Below are 20,391 nucleotides of genomic sequence, written 5' to 3'. Positions count from 1 at the left end.
TTTTTCTAAGTCATCAAGACACATCATTAGATTATCTATTTGATATCTTTTCTTTTTAAATGTTAGCACTTCATGCTATAAACTTTCCTCTTAGTACTGCCAACAGATTTTTTTAAGATTTATTTGAAAGGCAGAGTTAGAGAGAGAAAGGGAAAGTCAGAGAGGGAAAGATCTTCTATCTGCTGGTTCACTCCCCAGATGGCTGCAACACAGAGGGCTAGGCCATGTTGAAGCCAGGAGCCCGGAACTCCATCTGGGTTTCCCACGTTGGTAGCACGGGCCCACACCACTTGCGCCATCCTCTACTGCTTTCCCAGGCATATTAACTTGGAGCTGGATAGGATGTGGAGCAGCTAGGATTTTCCTGGTGTTCATATGTCCCACCCCATGGTTTGTGATACATTGTTTTTCATTTATTTCAAGAAAATTTTTCTTTCCTTTTTTAATTTCTTCAACGACACATTGATCATTTGGTAGCATGTTGTTTAATTTCCATATATTTTTAAAAGTTCCATTATTTGTTTTGTTGATCTCTAGTTTTATTTCTGAGAACATAAATGGTAGTATTGAAAACTGTATTTGGGTGAGCCAACGGCAAAGGAAGACCTTCCTCTCTGTCTCTCTCACTGTCCACTCTGCCTGTCAAAAAATAAAAAAAAATAAATTAAAAAAAAAAAAACTGTATTCGATGGGGCTGGCACTGTGGTGCAGCAGGTTAAAGCCCTGGCCTGAAGCTCCAGCATCCCATATGGGCGCCGGTTCGAGACCCAGCTGCTCCTCTTCCGATCCAGCTCTCTGCTATGGCCTGGGATTGCAGTGTGGGGTGGCCCAGGTCCTTGGGCTGACCCATGTGGGAAACCCAGAAGAAGCTCCTGGCTCCTGGCTTCGGATTGGTGCAGATCAGCCATTGCAGTCATCTGGGGAGTGAACCAGCATATGGAAGACTTCTCTCTGTGTCTCTACCTCTCTCTGTAACTCTGTCTTTCAAATAAATAAAATAAATCTTCTAAAAAAAACTGTATTCAAATGGTAGCATTTGAAGACTTGATTTGTGGCCTAATTTATGGTCTATCCTAGAGAAAGTTCCATATACTGATGAGAAAAAATGTGTTTTCTATAGCTGCTGAGGGAAATGTCCTTGCTTAGTAGTATGATTCTTTTCTCTTCTTTTCTTTTCTTTTCTTTTCTTTTCTTTTCTTTTCTTTTCTTGTAGTATGTTTCAACTTCAGTGTACTTTTGTCGATTTTCAGTCTAAATGATCTCTCCATTAATGACAGTAGGATGTTGAAATCCCCCACTATTATTGTATTGGAATCTATCTCTCCCTTTAGGTCTGATAGTATTTGCTATATATGCCTGGGTGGTCTTGTGCTGGGTGTATATACATTTATGGTTGTTGTGTCTGCTTGTTGAATTGATCTTTTTATCAGTATAAAATATCCCTTGTCTCTTGTTACAGTTTGTTTAAAAAAAGATTTATTTATTGATTTATTTATTTGAAAGGAAGAACTATGGAGAAAGAGAGAGAGAGACAGAGTGATAGAGAAAGATCTTCCATCCACTGGTTCATTCCCCAAATGGCTATAACAACCAGAACTGGACCAAGCCAAAGCTAGGAGCCAGGAACTTCATCCAAGTCTCCCATGTGGGTGCAGGGGTTCAAGCACTTGGGCCAGCCTCCACTACTTCCCAAGGCACATTAGCAGGGAGCTGGATTAGAAATGAAACAGCTGGGATGCAAACCAGTGTTCACATGGGATACTGGCACCGCAGGCGGTGGCTCAACCCACTACACCACAGGGCCAGTCCCTCTTTTTACTGATTTTAAGTCAGTTTCATCTGATATGCGTATTACTACTCTTGCTTGTTTTTGATTTTCGCTTGCCTGGTATATTTTTCTCTAGCCCTTCACTTTCTTTCTTTTTTTTTTTAAATATTTATTTATTTACTTGAAAGTCAGAGTTACACAAAGAGAGGAGAGGCAGAGAGACACAGAGAGAGAGAGAGAGAGAGAGAGAGGTCTTCCATCCACAGGTTCAATCCCCAACTGGCCACAACGGCCGGAGCTGTGCCAATCTGAAGCCAGGAGCCAGGAGCTTCCTCCAGTCTCCCATGCAGGTGCAGGGGCCCAAGGACTTGGGCCATCTTCTATTGCTTTCCCAGGCCATAGCAGAGAGCTGGATTGGAAGTGGAGCAGCCAGGTCTTGAACTGGCACCCATATGGGATGCCGGAGCTTCAGGCCAAGGCATTAACCCACTGCACCACAGTGCCGGCCCCAAGGCCTTCACTTTCAATCCATGTTCATCTTTGTTTTTGAAGTGAGTTTCTTATAGGCAACATACAATAAAGTCTTGGTTTTATAACCATTCAGCCAACCAAAATCTTTTTGCTGGAAAATTTAATCCATTTACATTCATAGTTAGTATTGATATATGAGAACTAACAACTAGAGTTTTGTTGACTGGTTACAGTATCATGTGTTTTCACATTTACTTCTTTTTTTTTTCTTTTTAAAGATATATTTATTTATTCGAAAGGCAGAGTTACATAGAGGTAGAGGCAAAGAGAGAGAGGAAAGAAGAGAGAGAGAGGTCTTCTATCCACTGGTTCACTCCCCAGATGGCTGCCATTGCTGGAGCTGTGCCAATCCAAATCCAGGAGCCAGGAGCTTCTTCTGGGTCTCCCAAGTGGGTACAGGGGCCCAAGGACTTCCCAGGCCATAGCAGAGCGGGATTGGAAGTGGAGCAGCCAGGAATCGAACCAGTGCCCATATGGGATGTCAGTGCTGCAGGCGGCAGCTTTACCCACTACAGCACAACGCTGGTCCCCACATTTTCTTCTAATGTATGACTAACTCCCTTCAGAATTTCTTGTAAGGCTGGTCTGGTGGAGGTGAATTCTCTCAGTTTTTTGTTTATCTGAGAAATACCACGTTTCTCCTTTACTTCATTTATTTATTAGGAAGGTAGAGTTACAGGTTGAGAGAGGGATAGAGAGAGAGAGAAAGGTCTTCTATCTGCTGGTTTCCTTCCCAAATGGTCACAATGGCCAGAACTGAACCTATCTGAAGCCAGGAGCCAGAAGTTCCTTCTAGGTCTCCCACATGTGCACAGAGAGCTGGATCAGAAGTTCCTTCTAGGTCTCCCACATGTGACAGAGAGCTGGATCAGAAGAGGAGCAGGCTTAGCCCACTATACCACAGTGCTGAGTGCTCTCCTTCAGTTCTAAAGGAGACATATGCTGGATATAATATTCTTGATTGGAAGGCTTTTTTTTTTCTTTTACAACGTTGAACACATTGCCCCATTCTCTCTGGCCTTTAAGATTTCTGCTGAGAAGTCTGCTGTTAGTCTACTTGATCTTATTTTACATATAGTTTGATGCTTTTCTCTTACTGTCTAGGATTCTCTCCTTGCCCTTAACTTTTAACGATTTGACCACATTCTGCCTTGGAGAATAGCCTTTGATTGAATCTTCTTGGGATCCTTTGAGCTTCTTGTATCTGGCTATCCATGTCTCCTTCAAGACTTGGAAAGTTTTCAATATTATTTCATTCAGTAAGTTCTCAGCATGTTTTCCCTTCTGTTATCCTCCAGGAACACCTATAATATGAATATTTTATGACTTGATGGTATTACATATTTCTTTTATTTTTTCTGATTGAGTTATTTCAAAATTCTTGTCCTCTAGATAAGAAATTCTTTCCTCCACTTTCTCAATCATATTTTTTATTTCAATCATATTTTTAATATGAAGCTCTCAATCATATTTTTAATTTCATTGACTGAAGTTTTCACCTCTATGATTTCTGTTTGGTTCTTCTTAATGATTTCTATCTCCTTAGTAAATTTTTCACTCACGTCACCTATTGATTTATTCATTTATTTTATCTCATTATCTATCTGTATTCTCTTGTGTTGCATTGAGTCTCCTTTTAATCATTATTTTGAATTCTGTTTCTGGCATTGCATAGATCTCCTTCACATGAGATTCTGTTTCTGGAGAATTATTGTGTACTTTTGGAGGTGTCTTGCTTCCTTGCTTCTTCATGTCTCCTGTATACCTACATCAACACCTGCACATATGGTGTCACTCTAGGACTATGTGATGAAGATGGAACCTTCCCAGCTCCTGCTAGGAGAGTGAAAATGGTGCTGGGGCTTATAACACAAACAGCCCTAGTCCCAGGGCTAGGGGTTGGAACTTAACCCTCCTGCAGTCAGACAGGACGGCTATACATTACACAGGAGATTCTGCCCTGGCAGGGATAGGTGTGGAGAGGTGGAATGCAGGTAGGTTCTTACCTGGGTCCCACCATGTACATTCCAGGGGGTTTGAGGAGGTTAGTACTGATTGTTACAGTCCTGGTGTTGTAAGATGCAGTGGGATCTCTACCTACATCTCCAGCGGTGGAAGCCAATTGTTAGGGGTGGTGGTAGCCACCTGCCTCAAGCAGAGCCAAGCAGAGAGATAGAGAACTCTGGATACCACGAATGGGTGTGAATTACTCCAAAGATTGTGCTGCCAACATCAGCAGTCCCAGTTCCAGAAAGCACCATGAGCTTGGAAATGAGGAGGGCACTTCCCCAGGTTATGTCCAGATTTGGGGGGCTGCTGCTCGTGATAGCCCCAAGAAGCTGAGGAAAAGCCCCAGATCACATAGAATGAGTGAGCTCGGCTCCAGGGCTTATGCCCCGAACTCCCACAATTGCAGGATGCAGGGGTTCTGCTCTCTGCCCTGTAAGCTGCCCCGAGTCTGGCTCCGATCATTTCTGGTAGCAGTGGAACAGAGATCAGCTGTGTGACTCTACATATCCAATTGAGTCTGGTATTCAGGAGTGGTGGGGCATGGGGGAGTGAGACAGAAGAGAGGACAACATGGCTTCCCTTTTTGAAGCAAAGTAGTCATTCACTGCCCAGTCAGCTCTCCAGGCTGACTAAAGGCAGTGGAGAACCATGGAATTATCCCTGTTAAAGCTGCCAATGATAGGGTGCGCAACAAATTCTTCCTAACTTGACTTGGGAACATGGTGACTTGCAGCCTGCAGTCAACTGCATAGATTCAGGCCACATGGCCAGCCAAGGTAGTGTGTCTGTCATCTTCCCTTGCTCTCCATGGAGTTTCTGTTGTTCTGTCCTTTCATGTCTCCACTGAAGATTTCTTTCAGTCAGTCCCCTGGGAACATGGTCTTTTTTTTTTTTTCCTTTTTTTTTTTTTTTTTTTTTTGGTATCTTTCTGCAGCTGAGGTCAGTGCAGGTTCTCCCTATTCAGTCTTCTTGAATCTCATCAAGAAATTCTTGATAAAGCTTATGTTATTTCTTTAAACTCAAATAGAGGAGAGAGAGATTTTAGTTTTTGCAGAACTCTAGACTATTTGCATTTCTTAATCTTATATATCTTTGTTCCCAAAAAAAGTGGCTATAGGAGTAAGCAGACAGTAGGTCCTATTGTCTAGGCCTCTGGCAATAAGGAAACCCCTAGGGGAAAGAAAAAACCCTCAGTAACAAGGAAATCACCAGTGATGGAGAAGCCCTTTGCCAGTGGCAATCTTATTCAGCTATTTATCACCCAGATTATAACCCACATTGCAGCAGTACTCAACTTCAACTCCAGCTAGGCTGTTTACCTACTGCTCCATTGCAGTGCATTTTAGTAAATCTAACTCTACTCATTCCTCTTTGTGTTCTGCTGATGAATTTTTCTTACCACCCTTCAAACTGGCCTCGGTCAGTCAGTTCATATGACATTTGGTAACCCACACAAGGAGTTCCCTGGTCTCAGGAAGCCAACCTTCAACATGTGGTACAACAGCCAGCAGGAGCTCATCTGGTTGAACCCACTCAATCCTTGGTCCATTAATCACTCTCATCCCTTCCAAATGGTTTGCCAGTGTGGGAGCAACTGAAGGTTCCTGGCCAGGGCCACACTATGATAGAACTAAAAGGCCCCTATTCTTGGATGCCTGGTACCCATAGCACTTGGGGTAAGGACCCCACTCTTCTGAGTTCTCTCTCGTTCTCAGAGAGTGATCTGGACTAGCTGGGGCAATGATGATTCGTGGCCAGGGTGTCTCTTTGGCAGAATTGGAAGATGTCAATTCATGAACACTGACTACCCACTGCCTTTAGGGATGAGGACCCCCCCCCCATTCCATTTAGTGGGCTCCCTTCATCCTCCCCAAAGGTCAAAATCCTATTGTGCTTCTTCCTTCATCAGCTGACCATCCTGTTCAGAACCACCCTGGACTGAAAGACCTGATACTTCAAGGGTGAGTCCAGCTGTTTTTTGTTGTTGTTATTTTCCTTCTAGGTCTAGACTGGCAACCTAACATGAGACCTTCCTTCTTAAGGGAGAGTCAGCCTTCTTAGCCAAAAGAAGCACTGAAAGATGCTTAAGTAGGTGGGATGCCTCCACTAAAATGGGCACCAGTTTAAGTTGAGTCTCTTCCTTCTGGCAGGATGCCCCAGAAAAGGTTTACACCTGTTGCCTCTAAGTTGGGCCATTTCTTTGCCCTTAGCCAAGCTGTATTTTTTTGCCCCTTAGCTGGGATATTTGGAAGAATAGGACAATCAATGATTTACCTTTGGGATGTATTGTAAAAAGCTGAGATAAGTTTAATTCCCCAGACTCAAAATAAGAAATGTGTAGCCCCAGGGCCAGCATTGTGGAACAATGGGTTAAGCCGCTGCCAGCTCCCATATAAGCGTTGATTCAAGTCCTGGCTGCTATACTTCAGATCCAGCTCCCAGCTAATGTGCCTGAGAAAGCAGCGCAAGATGCTTAGGCCCCAGCAACCTAGGTGGGAGACGTTGATGGAGTTCCAGTCTCCTGGTTTCAGCGTGGACCAGCCATGGACATTGGTGGCCACTTGTGGAGTGAACTAGCAAATGGAATATCCCTCTCTCTCTCTGTGTAATTCTTTCAAATAAATTTTAAAAATCTTTAAAAGATGGACAACCCCAAAATAAACTCCCAGAACAGGAGGTCTAGCCAGCTTGGTCTCTCTGTCACAATTTTCAAGGTACTCTCTTGTGTTCTCTGCTGTCTTTGTTCATTTCTGACTGCTTGGAAAAGCTGAGTCATAAAAGAATTAAGATCGTTATCTTAAAAAGCAGCCCAAGGCTGCCAGTCCCCATATTCTTCATCTCCATGACAGAGCCTTGGGTCACCTCGGGTGTGGAAGGTACAAACTGGAGTTCTTGGTAGATGCAGGAGTCACACATGCTGTCCTTCCCACTAGAGGCCCATGGCCAAGGGGCACAGTTCTGTTCAACTCTCCAGGTATTTCTTAAATCACTGATATGAAAATAACTGACTCTCCCTGTCATTGTTGAGTCGGTATAATTTTAGCCACGGCCGTTTTTAAGTCTTCTGTCATCCTGCGTGCCAATCTTCTCTAGGAACATTTGTAACCATGTTCATGGAGTAAGAAGTCAATGGACTAGACTATAAGACTTTCCAGGACGCTGAGGAAAAACTGGAAAATCCACAAAATGGCAAATGGTGTTTACCTTCTCCACCCCACTCAATTCATCTAAAATTCAAAAACTTTTATGAGGACCTCTGGTTTTTCATGGTAATGTGATTTTTCCATTGACTTCAGTAAGGATCTGTTCTCATAATAGGATACAGTTGAAACCTAGGCATAGCTAAAAAAAAAAAAAGTGTACAGAATGCAAACCTGATTAAATAATTTGCTCCCAGGGAGTAAATAAAGTTGTCATTTCTTAGTAGACTCTGACACTTCAAAAGATTAGACATCATAGTTTAAAAAATCTATGTCTGCTTTGGATTGGCTTTTTAACTTTGAGAGTTTTCCACATCTGAGATTATGATATGGTAAAGCAACTTTTATTACTATACTTAATGCGAATAGTAGTCCATCAACAAACTAAACTACACCTGCCTTTAGAGTGTAACTCTGTCCACTGTTTTGAGGCCCACTAACTCAGATGTTCTCGTCAGTGTTGTCCTATATATTTTGTTTTTGAGCTTGGTGCTACAGAAGTATAATCCCCTGCCATACAATGCTGGCGTGGCCCTTTGGGTTGATGACTCATGCCTATAGAACAAATAATGCTAAGCTTAACATAGACTCCAGGTAAACTTAACCTAAGGATCACTCCTTCTAAAACCTCTTTGTTGCTCCATTGTGGCTAAAAGGGTTTTTGACAGTGATTCCTGGTGGTCAGATATTCCCCTCCCAAAGTGGAACTGGATCAACAACTAGGTCAAATCAAGCATAGCAATGAGAAACAAATGGAACATAGCTACAGAATGACCAATTAGGGATACGTTCAGAAAATACTGTGATCACAGGAGGGAATACAAATCAAGATGGAGTCAGTGGTGTCAACCCTAAACAAAATTAGATAAAATCAAGATGTCATGAAGGAAGTGTTTTTACATATGGTAGCTTGATAGTAGCTATCACAAAGGACTGCTAGAACTACACCCTCTAGAGAGGACCCCCATTTCTAAAAGAGAGATCCCAACTAGCTGTGATGCTTATTATTCTCACCTAATGCTAAAGTCTGTATACAGCATCCACAGTGAGGTGCTGAGGAACTTTTTTGACTGCTTTGTACCTGAGAAGCAAGGATCAGGATTGAGAGTAGTGACTCAAAATTTGGAAAAATAAAATGACGGATGGTATATATTTCTTTTTTTTAAAGATTTATTTTTATTTATTTGAAAGAGTTACAGAAAGAGATAGAGACTCAGAGAGAGGTCTTCCATCTGCTGGTTCACTCCCCAGATGGCGGCAACAAGAGCTGCACTGATCTGAAGCCAGGAGCCAGGAGCTTCCTCCGGGTCTCCCACAGGGGTGCAGGGGCCCAAGGCCTTGGGCCATCTTCTACTGCTTTCCCAGGCCATAGCAGAGAGCTGGATCAGAAGAGGAGTAGCCAGGACTAGAACCGGTGCCCATATGGGATGCTGGGGCTTCATGCCAGGGCTTTAACCCAGTGTGCCACAGCACCGGCCCCCTGATGGTATATATTTTAAACACTGGGATGTTGTCACCCAAGGTTGGCTGATGTGTTTGAGAAGAGTGGCCACGTTGTACTGTGGGAAACAGATTGGCTCCCTTTTGGCCAGCCCACCACAGTACATACAGTTTACTGTTTGCTGCCATTTCTGGACCGACAACTGTCTGAGGTAAAGCAGTTCCTCAAAGTGAAAATGGCTCTAGATGCCCTTACAGTTGCCTAAGGAGGAACTCACGCCATCATTAAAACAATTTTGCATGGGGGCTGGTGTAGTGGCACAACAGGTAAAGCCGCTACTTGTGACACCAGAATCCCATATGGGCGCCAGTTCATGTTCCAGCTGCTCGACTTCTGATCCAGCTTCTTGCAAATGACCTGGGAAAGCAGCAGATGGCCCAAGTTCTAGGGGCCCTGCACCCACATGGGAGATCTGGATGAAACTCCTAACTCCTGGCCCCAGCCTGACTCAACCTTGGCTGTTGCAGCCGCCTGGGGAGTGAACCAGCAGATGAAAGATCTCTCTCTCCCTCTCTCTCTCTCTGTCTCTCTCTGTGTTCCTCCTCTCTCTTTCTCTATAGTTCTGACTTTCAAATAAATAAATCTTTTTTAAAAAGAGTTCTGTGTATACATCTCCCAATCTCTTCAAAATATACACACTTATATTAGTTCTGTGTCTCATCCCACACTAAGTCCAGGTCAATGGCTCTACCTCTGATTTGGGACTGGAAATATTCTGGTGGGAAACTTTAATCTTTCCACCTTCCATTATAGGTATAGGAATGCCAGGGTGGGCTGTTGATGCACCTGCAAGATAATGCTGTAAAAACTGACTGAGTCAAATCCTGTCGTGATGCAGAAAATCTCTTCAGTTAAGCCAGGAGCCTGGATTTCCTAAAGAGAAGTTTACAGCCTCCTCACCTCTAATTCTAAAACACCTACTTCACCTTTTTAACAGTAGGTAGTAGCCAGAATGATGGGCTATGCCTACAGGATTGAGGAGTAGCAAGGAATAGGGGAACTGAAACCAAGCCCCTAAATATTGACTTAAATACAGGTGCTACAGGCCACCAGCCCCCAGTCCCCTGACTTCCCTCCCTTAGCTTAAAATGTCTTTGCTCTGCATTTTCAAAACACCAACATCAGCTGGCCCTACAAGATTCTAATCACCCAACTCATGAGGTCATTTCCTTCTACCGTAGATAACACCTTGATGATCAGTATCTTCTCACAGGGTCCTTGCTGAAGAGGAATTCCAGGCCCAGGACAGAGCATGCAACCTGCAGACTGACTGAAGCCCACTTGGCCATCGTAAAATTTCCTAAAGAGCACGATATCGCTGATCAATCAAAGGAAGGCCATGACTAACACTCCTTGGCCTCAGTGCACTCTGAGATTGAATGAAAAATGGTCATGTCACTGTTTCCCATTAAGACTTGATTTAAGTTCTGTATATGTAAGCTTTTATGCTGTTCTAGCAAAGCAAGCCAATGCAGAGTAAATGGTTCAAAAATTATATTAATCTAAATGCCTATTGGGTAACATAAATTAAGGACATTTTTGATGGATAACTGCTTTTGAAAAAAGGGTACGTATAGTTTCAGAATTGTTAACATACATTTGTGTGTGGGTTTGCTGGTCAGCAAACCAAATAATTCAAATCCAGGTACAATATTCATTGTGTTCTGGTATATGTTTTCTTACTAAAAATATTTTATCTTAATTTATGGATTTTTAAAGGATTATTTTAAAATGTAAATGAAAAGAACCAGTAGATAGGAAAGAGAAATAGGGAAGGAAGCTATAAGTATGATAGTGTACTCTTATTAAGGAAGTTTGTTAAGAATTTGTGGATAAGGAAAGGCATTGTATATGGCAATTTTTGTCCTAAAGTAGAATGACTGGATTGCTCTAGGTTGGAAAGGAAAAATACAAGACAAGTAAATAAGGTGATTTAAAAATCTTATAGAAGTTTTGTAAAAGTTGAATGTTGTATGAGATGAGGTTGGCTCAGATTGTTAGAAAATTAGACTCCAGGCTTCAGGTCCCAACTTCCTTGGTGGAAAACTTGGCTTCTATTTTCTCTCCTCCCTCTCATGATTCCTCTAAGACCTCTCCTTTGCCCTAACCTTTTGATTTCTTCTTTGGAACAAATTAATTCAGTGATATCCTCCAGAACACGACAAACCCACTTCCAAAGGGACTCAACATCAGTTTCCTCCAGATGAGGCCACCTACGGCTCCCCAGGTTAATGGAAGACATTTCCAGAATGGATCACCACCTCTTTCCTGAGGCTCCACTGCCTCCTGGAGCCCTGCAGCCAGGACCCCAGGGCACTCTAAAGCCCTGACGGATTGCCAGTTCTGGCACCAATGCAAGGTTCTTGTCCAAGCATGAAGCAGTTACAGCAGAAGAGACCTTCACCCACATGTCAAAGATTTGTCATTGTTGATCTCTCAGGAGGCAATGTGGAGGTCAGCTGGGCCCCTGGCGATAAGGAAGCTACTAATAAAAATCCCAGCAATAAGGAAATCACAGGTGATGGAAAAACCCTACCAGCAGCAACCTGCCTCGGATAAGTATCTCCCAGATTATAACCCACGTTGCAGCAGTTATGAGTTGAGAGCTGGCCTGCTGCTTCCCTTGCAGTGGATTCTAATAAATCTAATTCTACTCACTCCTCTCTCTGTTCTACTGTTGGTGAATTCTTCTCACTACCTGAAACACCTTCCTGTAAGAAGCCTGGTTTTTCTTTTTTGTTTCTCTATGTACTTAAATTAGTTAGATATACTTATAATAACAAGTAAATATAGATAAGCTTATGATAAAATAAGAACTAGTAAAAATTATGAATAAATATTAAACCCTAGGATCAGTACATAAGGTATACATATAAGACTATTGCGTGTTTATTTGTAATGGCAAATACTATAAAAAAATCTGAGTATTGGGAGGCGCCGTGGCTCACTTTGTTAATCCTCCGCCTGTGGCACTGGCACCCCAGTTCTAGTCCCAGTTGGGGTGCTAGGTACTAGTCTAGGTTGCTTCTCTTCCAGTCCAGCTCTCTGCTGTGGCCCGGGAAGGCAGTGGAGGATGGCCCAGGTCCTTGGGCCCTGCACCCGCATGGGAGACTGGGAGGAAGCACCCAGCTCCTGGCTTCAGATTGGTGCAGCACCGACTGTAGCGACCATTTCAGTGGTGAACCAACAGAAGGAAGACCTTTCTCTCTGTCTCTCTGTCTAACTCTGCCTGGCAAAAAATAAAAAAATAAAATAAAATAAAAAAATCTGAGTATCTACTGATGGGATTCAGATTCTTGCAGCAGTATGTATAATAGAATAGCAGTTCTCAAGCTTTTTAGTCTCAAACTCCTTTGTATTCTTAAAGATTATTAAGAATGTTAAAGAGCTTTTGTTTTTGGTATGGTTGAATCTATCATCCGTTATAATGGAATTTCAAATTGAGAAACTTAGACATATTCATTAACTCATTTAAAAATAAACCCATTAACAGGGCCAGCACTGTGGTGCAGCGGGTTGAAGCCCTGGCCTGAAGTGCTGGCATCCCATATGGGCACCGGTTCTAATCCCGGCTTTTTCTCTTCCAATCCAGCTCTCTGCTATGGCCTGGGAAAGCAGTAGAAGATGGCCCAAGGCCTTGGGCCCCTGCACCCATGTGGGAGACCCGGAAGAATCTCCTGGCTCCTGGCTTCAGATTGGTGCAGCTCCAGCCATTGCGGCCATCTCAGGAGTGAACCAGGGAATGGAAGACCAACCTCTCTCTGAGTCTCTGCCTCTCTCTGTAACTCTGTCTTTCAAATAAATAAAATAGATCTTTAAAAAAAAACACCCATTACAAGTTAAAACAAATAACATGTGAGGATACTTCATAAATTCATGGAAAATGTATATTATCAAAAAACTATTTGAGTTAAAAAACTTTTTTGCACCAAAAACTTGATCTTTTCATTCCATTTTCCATGAACTTTTTCAAGTATCTCCTATTTTGTGAAAACCGTATTTTAAAAAAAACAGAAAGCTCTTAGAAAAGTGGCACTGTTTTATATTTTTGCAAATCTCTAATGGTTGCATTGGTAAAATACAGCTTGTCCTCATTCTGTCTTGTGCATTCAATTTGTTGCTGTACATTACTTTGCTTAGCATGTAGGAAATCCAGTCTTATGTGGAAATATAACTGGAAAAAATAAGATTATTTTAATAATTTGAAAAGTGGTTATTTATTAAAGATTAGTTGCAATATAGAATCTGAAACCATATCAATTATTTTTATATGGTTAAATTTTTTGTGCCTTGTTACATAATTTACCTATTTGTGATTTTTAAATATTACTTGAAAAATGGTGGTTCACTTAGTCCTGTAGATCTTCCAAATGTTGACATAGATTACACATCAAAAAATCAAAACATCATCATTGATGCTCATAGAAATGGATGAAAGTTTTCCATAATTGCTTGAATTTTCTCATGAGCATAAATACCGTAAATTGTCTTCCTTGAAGAGAAAGGCTCACTTCATTTTCAAATCTTATTTCCTTTCATTTGAAATACCCAAATCCAAATAACCACAGTTTTCAGCCTTTTTCTTTTTTTTTAAAAAAAAGAATGGTGCTTATTTGAACAAACTAAAAGCCAGTTGTAAGCTCACAACTCAATCAACAAAGGCTTTCTCATGAGATAATTGTCTTACTACAAAAGTGTTTCCTGTGGTTCTTCCTTTACATCATCCAAAATATTGACATGACATGTACCCAAGGGCTGAGATTTAATATAATTATTTTTAATGCTTCTTAAAGGACATTTTTTTTAGTGAATCTGACTTATTTTTTTAACTGAGGGTGCCTGGTAGTAAAAATACAGTTTGATGTGACTGTCTGAATCATGCTAAGCAGCTTAAGTTTGAATCCAGTAATACTATCCACTAAGCTCTGTGACTTAGAACATACTTAAGCCTATTGAGCCTGGATGTAGTCATATGCAAAATGGCAACATAGTACCCTCATAAATTCACTGCAACAAATATATGAAGGAAATGTTTAAATACCATACACAATGCATTGACACAAATGTCACAATATAGTATACCGCTTTCAAATACAGACTATGGTATTAAGATATTAAGAGCAGCACATCATGGCAGGCGCCGCGGCTCACTAGGCTAATCCTCCACCTGCGGCGCCGGCACACTGGGTTTTAGTCCCGGTCGGGGCGCCGGATTCTGTCCCGGTTGCCCCTCTTCCAGGCCAGCTCTCTGCTGTGGCCCAGGAGTGCAGTGGAGGATGGCCCAAGTGCTTGGGCCTTGCACCGGCATGGGAAAGCAGGAGGAAGCACCTGGCTCCTGGCTTTGGCGCAGTGCGCAGGCCACAACATGCCGGCCATAGCGGCCATTGGAGGGTGAACCAAGGGAAAAGGAAGATCTTTCTCTCTCTCTCTCTCTCACTCACTGTCCACTCTGCCTGTCAACAGCAACAACAACGACAAAAAACCGTGCATAGATTTCAAAAAGTTTCTGCACCAGTATATATTTATCTTTGAGTTCCAGTTTTCACAAACTTTCTGTGGTACCCTCATATATATTTGTCAGGTCCCATAAACAGCTAAAATCTGCTGTACGTTTGAATAATAAACTTTCCTGCTACCTAGATTTGGCTTCTTTACTGCTGAGGTTAACAATATACTCTGTTCTCATTCTGGAAGTCAAGAAACCAAGACCCAGAAAACAAAGTCACTGTGATTTGGTGTCTCCTTGGATAAAAAGACAAAGTAAGAATATACAAAACTATGTTTTCAATAGGATTAGCCTATTGAGCCGTGGTGCCGGCTTATGCACGGTTTTATGATAATGCATTTTCTATGAAGTATCTGAAGACCCCTCATCTACATAGATTTCAAATTTTCTGCAAAAAGCTACAATTATCTTTTCATTCCATTTCCATAGACTTTCAAAAGTGCCTTCATACTGGTCTCCAGCTATTCTCAAGTGGAATGTTGACAAATTCTTCAACACTCCATTTAGTGTGGAGCACTCTTAAGGTTTTGAGAAGAGTACCTTGCTTAGATTCTTGCATGTGACCATGAATCAAAGTTTAAAATTGCAGCAACCATACACAGTAACCTAGAAGTTAAGAGCGAATAGTTACTTCTGGATTATGAGATAATAACTGATTTTAAGGTTTTCCTACCACCAGTATTTTCTGCCTACTGTTTCAAAGTTATTTACTTGTTTTTCAAATAACAACAATTCACCATGAGCTTGGTTTATGGCAAATTTATTGTGATCTTGCATAGCACTTGAAATCGCAAAGCATTAGCTAGAATTGAAAGAGCAATGCATTCATCTTGGCAAAGGGAGAAAGCAGATTTCTCTTAGAAAAGAAGGATTGTCTACCCGAAAGCCATCATTTTAATGACACAATGTGTAACATAAGGCAGTAAAAACACTCGGAGCAAGCAGGTTTTAAAGCTCTTGACTTAACAAAGAGCGCTCAGATCGGCCATGGAACAGCCGTCAGTGCAACACAGAGTTTGCAATTCCTGTCTCGACATCACCGAACGCTGCTTCGAATCTGAGAACCCCTCACTGGGCATCTGCTCATTCTGGAGCTGTTCCTTCCCCGAGAAATCCACCTTCAGAAGGTCGTACGCTGGGTTTCCCCCAGAAACCTCGTGTGTGTTTGGGAGAGGGAAGTTGTTTCTTCTCTCAGCTGCATGGGGGGAAAGAAAAAAATTAATAGTTCTTTAGAGAGCCCTGACAAAGGAGGCAGCAACTGTGTGCTGCTCTTGGAGAACGAATGGGATTTCTCAAGTGAACCTGAGTCTTCCACATAACCTTTCTAAGTCGGTCTGATTTCAGAGAGGTTAGACATTTGGGTGAAAGCGTTTTGCAGAGCAGGAAACTTGAGTGCCAAGAGGAAGAGGGTCATACCCCGTGTCACAAGGTAGGTGGAGCCGAGCCAGGGCTGGACTTCTGGCTGCCACTGCTCGGTGACCAGCAGAATCCGAAGGTATCAATTACACGCTGTAAACAAAAGTCACACAGACAAACGGGTAGAATCCTGTGTATGTTCTACAAAGCTGATCTGGCAAGGAAGTGGAGACTGAAACCTCTGTATCTGAAAATATACTTTAGTGTCATTCTCAAAGTGCACACTTAAGCCTCTTTCCTTTAATTTAGTTTAAATTTATTTATCAGTGGCTTAGTGTAGCAAGTACCAAAAACAAAACAAAACAAAAACTATATGATTAAATGCTGCTTGGTAAACTGGTTATTGATGAGACAACTCCTGGGAAAACACTCTGAAATTCAGTGAGTCATTAAATAAATGATTTTGGATTTCAGTGGCATCGAAAAGACTTAACCTCATATAGATATCTATTCCACTGCCCCAAGTGTCTCAGAGATTTTTCAAATATGATTTTTTCAGTGCATTTGTGTTTAATATTCTAAAGATTGATGAAAGGCCCAGTAGGTTATAATTTTACTCTCTTAAGATTAAAAGCCGTTATTATTCCTGCTAACACCTTACAATGTGAAACAATATGATTAGAATGGAAATGTCGATGATAAATTCATAATTTTTAACATTATTCTACCAAAATATGAACACAGTACATCCTTTTCTAAAATATTTTAACAAAGATATTTTAAACCAAATTGGAAATTTTATAACCATATATGTGTTTGCAACATTTATTATGTAATCATAGTTTTGTCTTTTTAGCATTTTGTTGTAAAACAACAATCGCAACCAATTATTAAAATAGAATCCTAAGGGGCCGGTGCTGTGGCACAGCAGGTTAACGCTCTGGCCTGAAGCGCCAGCATCCCATCTGGGCACTGGTTCGAGACCCAGCTGCTCCACTTCCGATCCAGTTCTCTGCTGTGGCCTGGGAAGGCAGTGGAAGATGGCCCAAATCCTTGGGCCTCTGTACCGGCGTGAGAGACCCGGAGGAAGCTCCTGGTGCCTGGCTTCAGATTGGCGCAGCTCCCGCCATTACGGCCAATTGGGGAATGAACCGTTGAATGGAAGACTTCTCTCTCTCTCTCTCTTTCTCTCTCTGCCTCTCCTCTCTCTGTGTAACTGACTTTAAAATAAAAATAAATAAATCTTTAAAAAAAAAATAGAATAGAATAGAATCCTAAGCCAGGCACAGAAAGACAAAAACTATCTGATTTCACTTATACAGGAATTCTAAAAAAAACAGAACTCTCAGAAGTAGAGAGGAGGAGGATGGCTACCCGGGACTGCAGTAGGGTTGATGTCTGGAGAGATTTGGTCAACAGGTACACAATCTCAGTTAGCTGAGAAGAAATAAGCCCAGGAGGTCCACTGTGCAGCCCGCTGACCATAATTAACGATGCATCATATTCTTGAAAATTGCTGAGAGCAGATTCTAAGTGTCTTCACCACACACACGTACAAATATGTGAGATAATGCAGATGTTAATTAGCTCAACTTAGTCATTCCATGATGTATACATATTTCAGACAATATGTATACATTAAATACATAAAGTTTCTATCAATTTTTTATAACTGTAACAGTATTTTTAATTGTATTATTTTATTGTATTGTTATTTTTATGGTCTTAGAATTGTACCTGCACAGCAGATGGAATCTGTTAAAAACTAATTAAAAATGAAAATTAAAAAATTAAAAAAAATAAATTTTAGCTCCCATGTATAAGGGAGAGCATGCAGTATTTGCCTTTCTTTGTCCAGCCTATTTCACTTAACATGATGTCCTCCAGTTGTGTCCATTTTGCTGCAAGTGGTAGAATTTCATCCTTTTTAATAGCTGACTAATATTCCATCGTGCATATATACCACATTTTCTTTGTTTGTTCAGCTGATGATGGATGCCTTGATTGATTCCAAATTTTGGCTTTGGTGGACAGTGCTACTATAACATGGTGGTGCAGGTATCTCTTTGATACAATGTGTTCATGTCTTTCCGGTATATACTCAGTAGTAGTAATACTGGATCATATGGCAAGTCTATTTCAAGTTTTTAAGAAATCTCCACCCTATTTTCCACAGTAGCTGCATTAATTTACATTCCCACCAACAGCATATAAGTGTAAAAGTATTTATAAGTGTTAAAGTAGTTCAAAATAGGGGCAGGTATTTGGCATGACAGCTTAGTTGCCATTTGTGAGGCTGGCATCATCTCACATCAGAGTGCTGGGTTCAAGTTTCCACTCCCAACTCCAGCTTCCTTCCATTGCACACCCTGGGATGCAGCAGGGGGTGGCTCAGGTACTTGGGCCCCTGTCACTCACATGGTAGACCTGAATTGAGTTCCTGGTTCCTGGCTTTGATCTGGCCCAGCCCCAGCTACTGAAGGCATATGGGGAGTGAATCGATGAAATCTCTCTCTCTCTCTCTCTCTCTGCCTTTCAAATTAAATAAATACATTTTAAAATAGAATCTTAAATAAATAACATTTTAATATTGGATTAGCCCCAAGAATTATAGTCAAACTTCCAAATCACATAATTGAAAAAAAAAAAAGTGAGGAAGACCACATACGGTTCATTCCCATCTTTGAAATTCTGTTCAGACAATTCTTGAATTTCCCATCCTGCTTCGCCCTGTTTCACACCCATCCTTCAAAACTCCCCAAATTTTACCCAGCCTCCAGAATCTCTATCAAACACCATCACCTCCACAGTGATATCAATTATCACGACAGTCCGCCACCTTCTCTCCCCACCTGAGACACCATGCAGAATAAACAAAGGCTTTAGCTCCTGAAGCCAAACAGAGCTAATCCACTTCTTAGCCATGCTGCTTACCAGTGGGGTGAAGTTTTCTCTTTGCTAAAATGATAAATGGTAGTCATTTCCCTTATTTCACAAGATCTCCACAGGAAGCAGAGTGAAATGTTGCACATGAAACTGCCTGGCACTTAATAAGTGCTCAATAAAAATCAGATTCCTTCCTTCCAGCTTTATTCAACACCTGCCTAAATTTCAACTGGTATTTCAAAAATCCAACCTATGTGATTTTCCCTGTGTGAAAACCTTGCTACTCTAAACCACATGCCTTGAAATCACATGTGTCTCTCCTCCGGGGTGCAGTGATGCTCAGCTCACTGAAGGAGTCGTGCCATCCATCGATTTCAAGCCACAGATTGAAGAAAAAGAAGTCCTTATTTTTCAAACAGCAGCACGCTCACCTCTTTCTCAAGCCAAATATAGTCTATTTTGATCATCAGCCTCCTGTATGGATATGAGTCATCGATGACTAAAAGACCTGTTTATAAACAATTTGGAAAAAAAAGAGAGAGAGATATAAAAATCAAAAAGTCGACTGACTTAGCATTACCTTCCTGCGCTTGTGGGTTCCCCTCCAGGTGCCTTCTCCAGCGGGAGGTGGCACAGATGTAGACGACTGTTCGCACGTACTCCAGCCCGCAGAGCTTCACTTTCCCCTCGCCCCCCACCTCTGAGACGGCGGCCAGCAGGACAGAGAACAGAGAGGCAGTGAGAACCAAGCCCTTCATTCTGCTGCCGAGGGAATGAGGATCTGATAGCGAATCCTGCCTAATCAAGTTTTGATGCTGTCCTCACTCTCTCCACCAATTTATGCTCACTCTCCTGACATGTTATGGGGCAGAACTTCATTTTAACAATGTTTGCTAAGCACCTAGCTTCCACAGGGAAGTTTTAATAATGTGTTTTTACGAGCATTGTCAGTTATTCAGTTACTTCTGAACTCTGCTGTGGGCATTAACTGCATGTGTGGAACAATAAACAGATGTTCTCTGGGTAGGCATCGTGGAAAACTCATGGCAGCAGCCAAGTAGGATTTGCAGTCTCAGCTTTGCCCCTTATAGATTGATGCAGGCAAGTTTTAAACTCTCTGACCTCAATGACCACATCTTTACACAGGAAAACCCATCTCATAAGAGTTTCACGAATAGTGAAAAGTAGCATCCATGTCAAAGCCATGGAAAATGACATTTAAGAATGTCTTGCGTCTAAAGCATGGCTTCTGCTTACCAGAACTAGAATCTAAAGCCAGTAGTTACATAAGCATCCTTCTTAGTGAGCTAATGAGATAATGAAATAATGTGGGTCAATAATTGCTAGCTGCCTTCTTCTCTCACAACCAGAATAGACCAGAAGGGCGGGCATTGTGCTGTAGTAGGCTAAGCCTCCACCCGTGGAGCCAACATCCCACATGGGTACCGATGTGAGTCCTGGCTGCTCCACTTCTGATCCAGTTCCCTGCTAATGACATGGGAGAGCTGTAGAGGATGGCCCAAGTGCTTTGGCCCCTGCACCCACGTAGGAGACCCGAAAGAAGCTCCTGGCTCCTGGCTTCAGATCAGGCCAGCTCTGGCTGTTGTATCCATTCGGCAAGTGAACTGGCAGA

The 20,391-nt window shown here is 41.9% G+C and overlaps 2 protein-coding genes across 2 annotated transcripts in view; both read right to left on the bottom strand.

Annotated features, from left to right (window-relative positions):
• Nucleotides 1–15,478: 15,478 nt before the first annotated feature.
• INSL5 (insulin like 5) lies at nt 15,479–19,516 on the bottom strand. The gene is given in 2 exon segments (NM_001115096.1): nt 15,479–15,711; nt 19,339–19,516. Coding segments are annotated over 2 exon segments (411 nt in total).
• Nucleotides 15,952–20,391, bottom strand: part of DNAI4 (dynein axonemal intermediate chain 4) — a 96,977-nt gene continuing 92,537 nt past the window's right edge. The window contains exon 17 of the mRNA XM_051857654.2: nt 15,952–19,266. Within this exon, the coding sequence (XP_051713614.2) occupies nt 19,258–19,266 (9 nt within the window). The 3' untranslated portion in view covers nt 15,952–19,257. The remainder of the gene's footprint in view (nt 19,267–20,391) is intronic.

This window comes from Oryctolagus cuniculus, chromosome 7 (assembly GCF_964237555.1).
Source record: "Oryctolagus cuniculus chromosome 7, mOryCun1.1, whole genome shotgun sequence".
Lineage (NCBI taxonomy): Eukaryota > Metazoa > Chordata > Mammalia > Lagomorpha > Leporidae > Oryctolagus > Oryctolagus cuniculus.
This window is presented reverse-complemented; position numbering and strand designations above follow the sequence as displayed.